The 13,427-nt window shown below is 48.2% G+C and overlaps 1 protein-coding gene across 3 annotated transcripts in view; it reads left to right on the top strand.

Annotated features, from left to right (window-relative positions):
• gab2 (GRB2-associated binding protein 2) overlaps positions 1-13,427 on the top strand; it is a 49,986-nt gene that overhangs the window by 29,518 nt on the left and 7,041 nt on the right. For 2 of the 3 annotated variants that reach the window (XM_031572984.1, XM_031572982.1), the window contains exons 3-4: positions 8,271-8,505; positions 11,955-12,631. In XM_031572984.1, the coding sequence (XP_031428844.1) occupies positions 8,271-8,505; positions 11,955-12,631 (912 nt within the window). The remainder of the gene's footprint in view (positions 1-8,270; positions 8,506-11,954; positions 12,632-13,427) is intronic. The other variant, XM_031572983.1, reaches the window with a different exon arrangement.

Raw genomic sequence — 13,427 nt, 5'->3', positions numbered from 1 at the left:
TATGTGTGCATGTGGGATTTGAAGTGTGTGTGTGTGTGTGTGCATGTGTGTGTGTGTGTGTGTGTGTGTGAGAGAGAGAGAGAGAGAGAGAGAGAGAGAGAATGGGGGGCCAAGGTTATCCAAGGGCAGCCCTGTAGCCCTGCCCATCTCTGGAGCAGCACTAGCAGCACAGAAATACACACACACACACACACACACACACACACACACACACACACACACACACACTCACTCACTCACTCTCACAAAGTGCCCTTCAGCAGTATCGATCTCCCTCCACCACCAACCAGACGCTCTGGAGCAGCTGGGTCAGATTGCCTGTGCCACTCAGCTATCAGGCTGAGACTATCACAGCTGCTGCTGCTGCTGCTGCTGCTGCTGCTGCTGCCTTGCATCCCATAATAATCTCCTCTCGCTGGTATCCATGGTAGCCAGCCCACTTATGGTGGTGCAGAGGTAAGGGAGCGTTTGGCTGGACTTCGTTCATGTCACCATAGATCCCTCTCGTGACATGAGTTGCATTTTAAGAAAGAGGTCCTCACACCAGAGAAGGCTGAGCGCACAGTAAATTGATATTGAGGAGAAAGCTGAGTCATCACAAGGGGCTTTTAATTTGAAAAAGAGAGGGCCTTGTTTACGCTCCTGTTGTCCATCCGCGTAATTCTCTCTTTTATATTAGCCTCTTCTCTCCTCCTAGCCGAGGCTGTGGTGAGTCCTCTTTCATTCAAATTCATCCTCTTCAGAAAATTATCAAAGAATCAAGTTTTTTGTTTTTTGTTTTTTTATTCAGCCCGGACACAGACCACATTTATCATATCAGTATGATAAGGTGGACGTTGCCTATCGAGCTGCTCAGAGATGGATGTGCTTTGTCCAGGGAGAGAAGCGCACTCGTATGTCTCACTGTAAATCCACTGCCTCTGTGTCCAAGCAGACGGGTCCTGGCCAGATTACCTCAGGAAGAAGAGGCACACGACCGCATCAATCACAGTGGCATAGGGCCAGAGAGAAAACGCTATAGAACCTTCACCTCTGGAGTATGACCACTTATGTATATGTATTTACACATGACGTGTATGTATTTAGCTCATGGATATAGCAGAAAGAGGTGAACAAAGTCATACATCTCAGCAGTACTTGGGGAGCGTAGGAGATAAACACATGACCTTGGTGTCATTGAGTACTAAACTGGTGAGGCCCAGTGCAGTATAAGAGCGGCTTCTTTGACAGTTGAGCATATCAGGGTCCTCCTGCTCCTCATTTCCTGTCTGCTGAAGTGGCCCATTGTTGAAGGCGCCCACCAACACCCTCCACCCCCATCAAAGCCGCAGTGACAGTGTGGACGGTGGTTAACTTGGTTCTTAGTCAAGGCCAACGTATCCTGTGTGTGTCTGTGACTAACCAAGGGTCAGCATGAACAGACAGAGAAGGGACAGACGGAAGGGGACAGACGGAAGGACAGGCATCTCATCAGTCTCAGTGTCTTTTGTGCTGCCCGTCCTCAGGCTCTGACGTTTTGACGCTTTTGCAACCGCAGCCAACCTGAATGAGTTTTTTTTTATTTTATTTTTTTATCTTCTCGAGTCAGCAGTCTCTCTCTCTCGGTGTCTCGTCTTCTATTGTTGGTGAAGCGGTCTCTCACATTTGTGTCATTTCACCTTTTTTTCTGGATTTCCTGCTGTCAAAGAACCTGAATTGTTTCACAGATGTATTGTTTGGTTTGTCTGTGCATTGTGGAGACACAGAATTCGGAAAATAAAAGTAGGACGGAACAAAATCTTTCCAAAAAATCAGCTACTTCTCAGAGAAACCGCAAGAACAAAATGTTGCCATGAACAAATGAGGAACCTGTTCAAACACCGACCTGAAAAAGCAAAAGAAAATCTGCTACACTGACTTCAGTTCAGTGAATTGCGACACCTACACAAAAGCATTCATACAGGTCATATTTCTATTAAGTGCGATCTTCTGACTATAAATCATTTAGACTGCTAATTTGCATTCTTGTGGTTTTGGTGTGTTGTAAGCTTAGGGGAGGATTGTTGAAGTATACGAGTGCCCCGCTGCCTTTTGTTTTCCTGAAAATTTTGGCAGATCCCTAGCAGGAGGTGATATGCTCAGACTGGCTTCTTAAGTGCTCCTTGAAGACAAAAGTGAGGAATGCTCTGAGCTGTGCTCAGAAGGAACCATTTCTCAAAGCCATTGTCCTGCTGTTAGCAATTTCTTATAAAGTCACTGTGTGGAGACTTGTTTAGCCAGTGGTTACGTTTCTGGACAGTTTACCTCCAGCCAAATGTACAGCATATCATTGTGCACATGTACTCGCAATCCCTGGCAATGTTCTCCTCTTAACCTCAAACACTCCTCGGGATAGGTGGGTGGGTGAGTGTCTGGATTGACCTAGAAAGTTTCTTCATTCAATGGCATTTGTAGCATGAATGCATGAATGATCAAGCACTGGGCATCATTTTGTAAAATTGCTCCTGCTCATAGAGATACTGAGGGATGTGGCAAGTTTAGGGCAAAGGCAGCCTACCGCCCCTCCGCCCACCCACACCCCACCACTGTATGATCACTGATCACAGGTGGGCCTGTCACGGCTTGGCTCCTGGGTTAGATGAAGCCTCCCTGCTCCACCACTCCCCCAGCGCTGCATGACTTCAGTGTTTCCACCCCACTGCTGTAGGCCCTGCCTGTAATGCCTGTCAGGGCAGATTGACCTCCTCTGCCTCAGCTCTGCTGCAAGCCAGTGCTGACCCGTTCCAGGTACCACTCTCAGTTTTTCCACAGCGAGAGAGAGAGAGAGAGAGAGAGAGAGAGAGAGAGAGAGAGAGAGAGAGAGAGAGGGAGAGAGAGAGACAGGGAGAGAGAGAGAGAGAGGGAGTGAAACACAATACAGGTCACTATTGCCCTGAACAGACCTCCCATGCCGGGGTTGTTTAGTTTCCCGCTTATGTCATAGAGCAGCTTTCATTTTTATCTATGACATAAGGCACGCTGCGTTGGGAAGTAGGGCACAAAGGGATGGAAGGAGCATGTGAGAGAGAGAGAGAGAGAGAGAGAGAGAGAGAGAGAGAGCAGCAGAAACTCATCTTGATTTCATGAGAAGAATGAAATCACTAAAACTGACTCTGTGATTTCATGGGTGATGACAAACCGTAGTGCCCCCACCCATGTTCATCCACCCCCGCCCCCCAGTCTGATTGATCAGTGAGCTCCCTCCATGGAGGCTAATTGATGTTGTCCTGTGGAGCGGGCTAGTGCTCACATGACGCAGTGGGGCTGAGGAGCAGCGGTGGAGGGTGGGGGGGGTGGACAGTAATGTGATCAGAGACCACCACCGGGCTGGGCTCCCTCCTGCCCTGCCCTGCCCTCCCCTGCCATCCACCATGTCACTCTGCTAATTACACCAGAGAGAGAGAGAGAGAGAGAGAGGGAGGAAGGGAGAGAGGGAGGGAGGGAGGGAGGGAGGGAGAGAGAAGGAGAGAGAGGGGGGGTGGGGGTGAGGGAGAGAGAGAAGCATATACATATCTGATTCCAAAAACAGAAAAACAGGAAAAAGTATTAAAAAAGAGAGAGAGAGAAAGAAAGAAGAACAGGGAGCCTTTCCTAGCCATCCAAGCATACAGTACACCATCCTTACCAAGGCCTCCCTGAGGTCATCTCATCCACCACCCACCACCACAACCAGCTTTTACAGCCACATCCACCAGTCTCTGGCCCACAGTCACAGGCAACTCAGAGGCCATTATCTCCCCCTGTCCATCTCGTTTAGTAAAATGGAGTCTGCTAAGAGTCCAGGAATGCAAATGGTCAGCCTGGGATGGCATGAGGGAGCTGGTGGGTTGTTTTTGTGATGGAGTGGCCCACCATCGTGAGTGAGTGAGTGAGTGAGTGAGTGAGTGAGTGAGTGAGTGAGTGAGTGATTGATTGATTGAGGATGGGTTTTTGGAGGGACAATAGATGTCTTTCTGCTCATGTTATGCTGTTGCCGTGAGGCCAATTACTGGGGCTCGGTTTAGGATGCCTCCTGTGCCCCTAGGGATGTCTAATTCTATGACCAACTTGTACAGTACCTCTACAGTAGACATTATGTTCAGTTGCTTCTATTCCACAGCTGTGGAACAGCTATTTATCGCTTCATGTTTACTAGACTAATCTTTTTGCATTTTTTATAGAGAGGTCATGCTAGGTGCACCTTGACAAAGAAACAACTGCTACAACAACGGAAAATATCAAGATCACAGTGTTCCATTTTTAAACTTAAGAATCTGTGGAATCCAATCTCTCTCTCTCTTTCTCCCCCTCCCTCTCTCTCTCTCTCTCTCTCTCTCGCTCTCTCTCTCTCGCTCTCTCTTGTCCTCGCTCCATCTCCCACTCTTACTTTAATCAGATTTGGTCATCATCTCATATTTCTATTTTTATGTAATAGTGATAAATTGTATTATGGGCTGTCCTTGTTTGACTTTGATGGGGGACTAGAGAGGAAATGAGTCGCCTACAAAGACAGGCCTTGTACTCACAGCCACGGCAGCTTTTTATAATTCTGGGCTCCTAAGACCACCGGGCTAATTCGATTACATGATGTCAACATTACTGATGGTACAGAAGGTGATGTATCGTGGAGTCTGAATGGAAAATTCCTCATGAACCCGTTTGGTCGTTGACCCAGAGCAACGATGAGTTTTCACTAAGCTACCCCAGCCGTCCAGCTGGTATTTGGAGCGTGTTTCAAGCGCATGATTTGTCCACTTAAATATCTGATTTGGCGGGAAATAGCCCCTTAAGTTGCATATACCGTCTCATACAACCTCCACTTCACACATCAGCAGTTTCACATCGCTTTTGTTCATTTTCAGCTATCTCACTAACTTGAAGTGTATCTCCTTTTGCCAGTGATATTTACAAAAGCTTTAAAAGTGAAGAGAGTAAATGTCTACTTAAATGTCTACGTTGAGCCCAGCTATTGGCTCAGCTGAAAAAGCACTTTGTGGTGGAGTGTTGATTTTTGTTCTTGAGTAAACAGATGTGGGATATTTTTTGCAGCAGCTAGCCTCACGGTAGCCATATTGATCAATTATCCCATTAGTGTCAGTGATGAGCCACAGTGGCTACTCCCCAAGCTAGCATGCCTTGCCACTGTTTACCATTCATCATGACCATTCTCTCTCTCTGGCTTTAGGTCTCAAGAGTGAACCAGAGAAACACATCAGCACAGAGTTGTAGGTTCAGCGCTACTCGTTTGCCTCTGGCTACTTCTGGTTCTGTTTATTTTTTGCCTTTTCCCTCGAGGGAAGTTTATGTTGCTTCTCTACTCATCCAGAGTAGCTCAACTCTGAACCGACAGCCTGGTGCTCGCCCCCACCGCGCGCACACGCACACACACACACACACACACACACACACACACACACACACACACACACACACACACACACACCCCTTCAATAATCAATACATTTGTGCATGTTAGTAGGCTCAGTAGCCAGGATCGTCGATGGAGGCTTTTATGGGCTATTCTGTATTAGTGTGTGTGTGTGTGTGTGTGTGTGTGTGTGTGGATGTGGATGTAGATGTAGATATGGATATGTGTACACATTTCTGTATGCGTACCGTTAGTGTGTTTCTGTGTGTGGGTGTGTGCATTTAAGTGCAGGCACACGTGAATCTGCATTTATGTGAATCTAACCACTTTAGCACTGGCTTGGTGTGCAGCCTTAACCAGCCTTTGGAGACACACTCTGAGCACTCTGGTAACAATGGCTTGATTGAAGTTGTTTGGAAGAGCTCCTGGACTGGGGCCTGTGCTCCCTCCGTCCCACACTGTGGTGGGCAGCAGGGTGGAGGAAGGGGGGTTGGGGGGGGGGGGGGGGGGGGGGGAGGGGGAAGGGGGAAGGGGTAGGCTAGAGTCTTGCAGCGCAGAGTCCCAGCACTTCACTGCCCCAGGCCATGATGTGACCTCATTGGTCAGTGAGAGGCCCATAATTCCCTGTTTGGCCGTGGTGTCGCTTTGGTGGTCAGGGTGGGCCAATGGCAGCCCACACGAAGAGGACCACGCAAGGCCACTTACTCCTTTCAGTGATGGGTGCTTGTACTGAGGGGAAATGTGGATGTTTGTCTTTATGTGTGAGTGTCTTGAAAATATCTCTCTCTCTCTTTTTTTTCCCTCTCTCTCTCTCTCTCTCTCTCTCTATCTATCTATCTCTTGTGGTCCTGCGCTCTCAGATATATGTGTTCTGTGCCATATTTGATTGAAGTTACTCATAAATGGAATGCCATATGCAGCACACCTAATCTATATTAATTTATGTGCATGGGACATGTGTACATCATCGGTGTTGAAATCACCAAGTTTCTTTGGAATCCACATAATCTTTGTTGCTGTCCTCAGCTGTAAAGTAACTGGAAGAGTGTGTTTAAGAATCTGTTGAGTTGTAAAGTGCAAATGAGCCATATGTCCACAGAGAGCTGTAAGCAGCTCACTTCCCAGAGAAGGGGTCAAAGGGGTAAGCTGGAGCTGTTCATTTCCCAGCATGCACTGGCTGGTAGTAGTAGGCGAGAGTAGTAAGCCGCCCACACCTATACCACCCCATCCCTTCCCTTCTCTCCTGTTCTAATTATCAGCAAGAGGTTGTGTGTGTGTGTGTGTGTGTGTGTGTGTGTGTGTGTGTGTGTGTGTGAAAGAGAGAGACAGAGAGAGAGAGAAAGAGAGAGAGAAAGAAAGAGAAAGAGAAAGAGATCAGGGAGAAAAGCAAAGATAGAACATTTGAGAATAAGAGAAGAGAATGAATTGTTGCAGTGAGATGGAGAGTGAGGGAAAGTGATCGTGGGAGAGAAGACAAGATTGTGAAATGGAAAAAATAAGAAAGTAAATGACTAAGGTCTGAAAGTGGGAGAAATGAAAATACAGAACAGAATACGCAAAGGGATTTAGAAAGAACTGAGCGAAAGAACAGAAATAGAGAGAGAGAGAGACTCTTTGTGGGAGAGAAGGGAGAGAAGAATTGTGGGCAAGGAGAGAGAGAGGACTGGCAGGAGAGAGAGAGAAAGAGAGAGAGAGAGAGAGAGATGGATAGAGAGAGAGTGAGAGATGGATAGAGAGAGAGATGGATAGAGAGCAGAGGATGAAGAATGAATAGTGTAAGGGAGTGAGAGGGATCCTGAGCACAGAGAGTGAGAGAGAGTGAGAGGAGGGCTGAGTGGGAGAGCAGCCGAAAGAAAGAAAGAGTGAGAGTGTGAGAGAGAGAGAGAGTGAGAAAGGGGTCATGTGGACTTCCTGGTTTCTGGCACGGGGCCCGGAGCTATTTTCGGCACCCGGGCCTGAGACCGGCCCTGGCTCGGCAGACCCACGGCTGCAGAAATCAAAGATGTCACCGAGCAACAACACCGCTGAAAGGCCACGCCGTTCACATAGGGCCCCCTGTCTCAGATAGAGAAAGCAGATAGCAGAAAAGAGAAAAAAGAGAGAGAGAGAGAGAGAGAGAGAGAGAGAGAAGAGAGGAGCTGTGCTGAGCTGAGCTCTGACCGAGCAGCGTGCTTATCATCAACACAGCAAAGACGAGGCTAAGAGGCCACTGATGGGATGTGTGACCTTTGTCAGAAGTCTCCAAAAACAGAAGGATTGTCCTCTTGACACCCCCCACCCACCCTCCTTTCCTCCTATCACCCCTCTGTGCTCCCCCTTCCCTTCACCCTGATAGATGGATAGCCCCTCTTTCCTGATTGAGTTTCAAAGGCCATACTGAGGGCTATTGAGTACGAGTTGACATGGATGTTAGGGCTTAAAGCCTCCGATTGAATCCCCCGCCCTGGCCTTTTGACTTCATTGATCAGGACGGGAAAGTGTGGAGGGGCTTGCTGCTGCTGTGGGGGATCTTTTGTGACGTCGGGGATGCCAGAGGGCCAATGTATGAAATGGATTTAAATGAGCAGCCTTGACCAATTCAGTTTCAGATTTGTTTGCATGTGTTTGTTTGTGTTTGTATTTGTGTTTATGTTTGTGTGTGGGTGTGTGCGTGTGTGTTTCTCTGTGTGTTTATGTGTGTACTGTTTCTTTCTTTCCACATTAGTTTTACTGCTCATATTTTGGTTCTTATCTGAACGCCATAGACAACAAAAGAAGTGAAAGTGAAAGTGGTAAAACTGGGTCGGCTTGAACACCACCTGTGCAAACAAGCCAAAATAAACACCAAAACAACTCTGCAGCCGAGGCTGTTTGTTTGTTTTGCCACTAACTGTTTGGTGTTCTCTGTTGTTCTTTCCCCTGCCAGCAGATGAGAGGACATCCTCGACCTCCATGCCCCACTCCACGGCCGGCGACCTCGGGGGCTCCATGGCCCCCCTCGCGGGTGAGCGCAAGTCCTCGGGCCCCGCCCATTCCAGCCAGCCCCTGCTCTTCACCTTCGACATGCCCGTCCGCCACACCCACGGCTCCCTGCCAAACTCTGCCCCTCAGGATTACCTCCTTCTGCACCAGTGCTTGAGCAGGAAGACGGAAGGCACTCGGTAAGAGGTCATGACCTTAGCCTAACCTAACCCCTTCTCCTCTTCTGCCCCCCACCCTCAAGGGAGGGGGGCAGGGGGGGAGTGATGGGGGATTTCTCTGTTCTGTCACTGGACCCCAGGGCCACACACACACAGAGCCAGACACCCAAACTGGCTATGTCACTGAGATGAAACTGATATGGCTGTGAGGAATGTAGCTGTGGGGATCATCCGGCTTTATCAGCCAAGCAAGGTAGATGTGGGTGGCAGATTGGATGGTACGTTTGAGCTGAAATGTGTCAGACATTTGCTTCCTTATGGTGACCAGCAGGGTGAGACACTATTAATAAGGACTTAAACTTTGGTCGAACAAACAGCGTTAGGACCTAAATTACCATACTCTACAACTAAGACTACTTATTTTGCATTGCAGCCCTTACATCTCTTCCTTGCATTGCATGTTCAGGCACTTAAACTGCTACCTGCATTAGGCATTTTTGTGATCTGGGTGGGGCTGGCCTTTTATCCTCCAATCATTCGCTCACTCACAAATTGCCACCCATCCATTCAGTTATGCATGCATACACTTACTCACTTGCACGCACGCAAGCACGCACGCACGCACGCACACACTCACTCACTCACTCACTCACTCACTCACTCACTCACTCACTCATACATACATGTCAACTTTCACTCATTCACTTCATCACCCACTCCCTCACTCAGTCACTCCTCATCCACCTATTCATTCATTTCTCTCTGTAATCTCCACCACCACCACATCCCAGGCATGAAATGGCAGCTTAATAATAATTCCACCCCTGAGTGCGTCCCCGTGTGATCAACGAGTGTGGCCACAGTAATCCATCACACCCTGGCCGTGCCTACAGACAAGCAGAGAGGGAAAACCTCAGCACAGCCCGCAGCCTCTGCATAAATGTGTTCGCCCATTCCAGGGGACGGCAGAATAATGTTCAAAAAAAATCGTAATCCACCAGATGTACTGTACACCGAGGGCTGTGTGCATATTAGTCTTCTGCTCCAGGTCCCCACCCACCTCTTCCCCTGTGCGCTCATTCATCAGGATGACCTGACACTGGGCAACTAATCAGTCTTCACAATCCAAATTAGATATTACGTTATGATCATTACGAGAGGGTAAGATGGTGGACCAAATGAATTGAGAAAGCTATAAATTGCACTCGCGCTGGAGAGGCGTCGATTAATCATTAGGATGCTGAAGGAGTTAGCGATGTAGCATGATTCGCCTCCTGAACCCCACATTTGTGTATTTGACACAGACTGGGGAAAGCTTTCTGGCTGGGTGTAGAATGTATCGATCTGCAATACCCAAGATGAAAATTGAACGGGAAAGCGTATAATAGTTTTGAGGTTTTCATTTATTATATATATATTTAATATGAATCTGTTTTACCTGGTGTGGCATACTACACAAGTCAATGAGAGTTCAGCACAGGCCAGGGCAAACAGAGCCTTTCCAATTTATTAGGGTACCGGGGTAAATACCAGAACTGACTGAGGAGATGATTGGACTGCTTTGTCACAGACAAAACCTGCACATCAATTCAGTGTGCAATGCCAGAGGAAAAACAACAGTGACCTACATCTTAATGTTGGCACTGAGATACACATAGTTGAGTTAATAGCATAGACATAGGAGTTCCTATGTCTATGGTTTAGGAGTTCCTATGTCTATGGTTTATGTCCAAGCTCTTGTTCCACTGTTCCACTCCTACCTCCTCTGTCAGGAGCCTTCATCCACATAGCCAGGGTAGTCTTCCTCGCCCACATGAACATTCAACTCAGTTAATTTAATGTCATTTGTATTTACACAGTGCTCTTAACAATGTGCATTGTCTCAAGGTGATTAACAGAAACCGAAACCTAAGGCACTGCCGGATACTTGCTTTGGAACAGATGGGTTATGGGTAAACTGAGGTGAGGGTGTGGGGTATTAAAGAGAGAGAGACATATTTGCATTGAGGTGGCTAAAGCTTGTTATGTTTTCATGTCTTATCCGCCTTTAAGGGTACTAACAACGTGGCCCTGAACACACAAACACACACAATATCCCACAGACACACACATACGTACACAAATACACACACACACACCACATACACACACATACAAACAAGACTCTGATGTGCAGTCCTTGTGCAGAGCTGCGTAAACAAATGACCCGTGACCCCTTGGGTGCCAGTCTGAGTCTATTTACTGTGGGAAAAAATGTCCTCTCTCACTCCAGCCTAGCCAGTCTCTGAGCATTGGCCCAGGCCATGTGTACGTGCTGTGGGGCTGTGGCCTCATTCCCCTTCCCCTTGGTTCCCTCACCAAAGAGTGTAGGTCTGGTTAGTGATCAAGCTGGTATTACAAAATGACACGTCATCAAGGGGGGGGGGGGACAAGACTGATTTATTTTTTCAAATAGAGCACCAGGTCCATTATGAAATTGCATTCTCAAAGGGGGTATCAATCACTTGTCAGTGTTTCTGGTTTTACGTTGGGGAGAGAAAAAGGAGGAAAGAAATGAAAACATTGCGCATGTCCACCTCTAGTGGCTAATAGAGGTACTACATATTAAAAAGGGAAAAGCTTCTGAAAGTGTAACACAAATACAGTCTATACGCTCTATCCCTTTTCCATTCTACCCAAAATGCATATGTTCCTACGTGTTCATCCTGTCAGGAGCTGGCATGCGTGGCAGCAGCCTTTTGGCCATTTGTGTACTGGCACAGATCTGGCACAGCCCAGAGTGAGGTGACCCCTTCAGGGCGATGCCATGGAGGCAGAGAGGCAGAGAGGGGGAGGGCTGACAGATGTCTGTGTCCGAGAGGCCCTGATGTGCCCTGTCAAAATTGGCTTAATGAAAACTGACACGTGTGTGTTTGTGTGTGTGTGTGTGTGTGTGTGTGTGTGTGTGTGTGTGTGTGTGTGTGTGTGTGTGTGTGTGTGTGTGTGTGTGTGTTTGTGTGTGTGTGTGTGTGTGTGTGTGTGTGTGTGTGTGTTTGTGTGTGTGTTCCTTCAGTCTCTCGCTGTGCATGTAACATGTGTGTTGCATTTTGTGTGCACATGAACATATGGTTGTGAAAGCGTGTGCTGATACGTGTGTAAGAGTGTACAAGAGAGTTCACAGTTTATTTCTGTGAACGAGTTTTGGATGGTCATGGGGGTGTGTCTTTATTTGTGTGTTTGCATCTGCCTTTCTGTGTTTATACATGATTGAGTATGTGTGGGTGTGTGTTTGTATATCTGTGTGTGTGTGTGTGGGTGTGTGATGTATATAATGTAACTTGCATATTTATCTTTGTTTATTGGTGTGTTTTTTGTTTGTGTGTGTATGTGTTTGTATATCTGTGTGTGTCCGTGTGTGTGCATGTGCATGTGAGTGCGGCGTCAATGTTATGACATGCATATTCATCTGTGTTCATGTCTCATGTTTACAGGAGTGCTAGCTTCTCCCAGGCAACGCGCAGTAGTCTGCTGGTTGGCAGCGACTCTGCGGTGCAGAAGCTCACTCACGGCTTCTCCCACTGCCTCAACGGCATGGGCTCCCAGCTCCACGGCTTCTACAGCCTCCCCAAGCCCAGCAGGCAGAACCAGAACCACCAGCAGCAGCAGAACCAAGCCCTGCCCTCCTCTTCTTCCAGGGCCAGTTCTCCACGCGAGGGCTCCTCCTGCTACGTCCTCCCCAGGGGGTACAGTTCGGAAGGGCCGGCCCACCCGAGCGGCCTTGGCTTCTCTGAGCTGGAGATGGACGGAGCTGAGGAGGTCTACGCCTACAAGACGCCCTGCAACGCGCCGCTGGCCAACGACAAGTCGCTGCCGGACAACTACGACCGGCTGCCCACTCCACCGGGGTCCTTCTACCAGACGCCGCGCGCCTTCGACAAGAACCACAACGCCCTGCCCACCGCCTCCAACACGGAGGCTTCTTCTGCAGGAGCGGGGCCCCCGCCCAGGCCCCCTAAACCAGGGGGCAGTGGCAACCAGGGCTCAGACACTCGCTGGGGGAGCCCGCAATCGCTTGGGGGCCACAACGGAGAGATTTCGGCAACTGCAGTGTCGGTTATTCCTCGCAGGAACACGCTGCCAGCGGTTGAGAACATCAGGCTACACAGAGGTGGGTTTGAGATCTTGCGATGTATAAACAGAGGTATATACACACACACACACACACACACACACACACACACACACACACACACACACACATACACACACAGGTGCACGGGCATGCACACACAAACATACACACACACACACACACACACACAAACATGCGTATACACACACACAAGGACACATAAGAATACACATTCAAATGATCCATGTAAACATGTTCTCACTGACTCCCCCCTCCCATAGAAGGTCCAGTAGGCTGTATGTATAATGCAGGGCAGAAGCTTCCTCGGTTCCTCTGGTTAAGCTGTCTTGTTGAAGAACACTTCCTCATTAGGGACACTCCTGTCTTGTTGTTGTGAGCCAGGGCAGATAGTTTCCTTATCCTTGGAATGAAGCGGCTGAACCGGGCGGCAACTGGCCCCTGCTCATCCTCAGTGGAAAACATGTTGTTCCATTGTGGAGCACATTAGTCTCCTTCCCACTCTTTTACTCCTCTCCACATCTCTCTCTCTCTCTCTCCCTCTTTCTGTCTCTACCTCCGTTGCTTTCTGTTCCTCTTTTATTATTTCAACATATCCTCTCCTTTCTCCTACTCTGTTTTTCCCACTCTCTTTCTCTTTCTCTTTCTCTTTCTCTTACTTTCTCAATCTCCCTCCCTCTCTCTCTTTGTCTCTCTACCTTTATCTTTTTAACATACCCTTCCTCTCTCTCATTCTCTCTCTGTCTCTCTCTCTCTCTCTCTCTCTCAGTAGCTACTGATGAGAAAAAAACAAAGGGGCAATCTGGCAGACGTT

This window comes from Clupea harengus, chromosome 9 (assembly GCF_900700415.2).
Source record: "Clupea harengus chromosome 9, Ch_v2.0.2, whole genome shotgun sequence".
Lineage (NCBI taxonomy): Eukaryota > Metazoa > Chordata > Actinopteri > Clupeiformes > Clupeidae > Clupea > Clupea harengus.
This window is presented reverse-complemented; position numbering and strand designations above follow the sequence as displayed.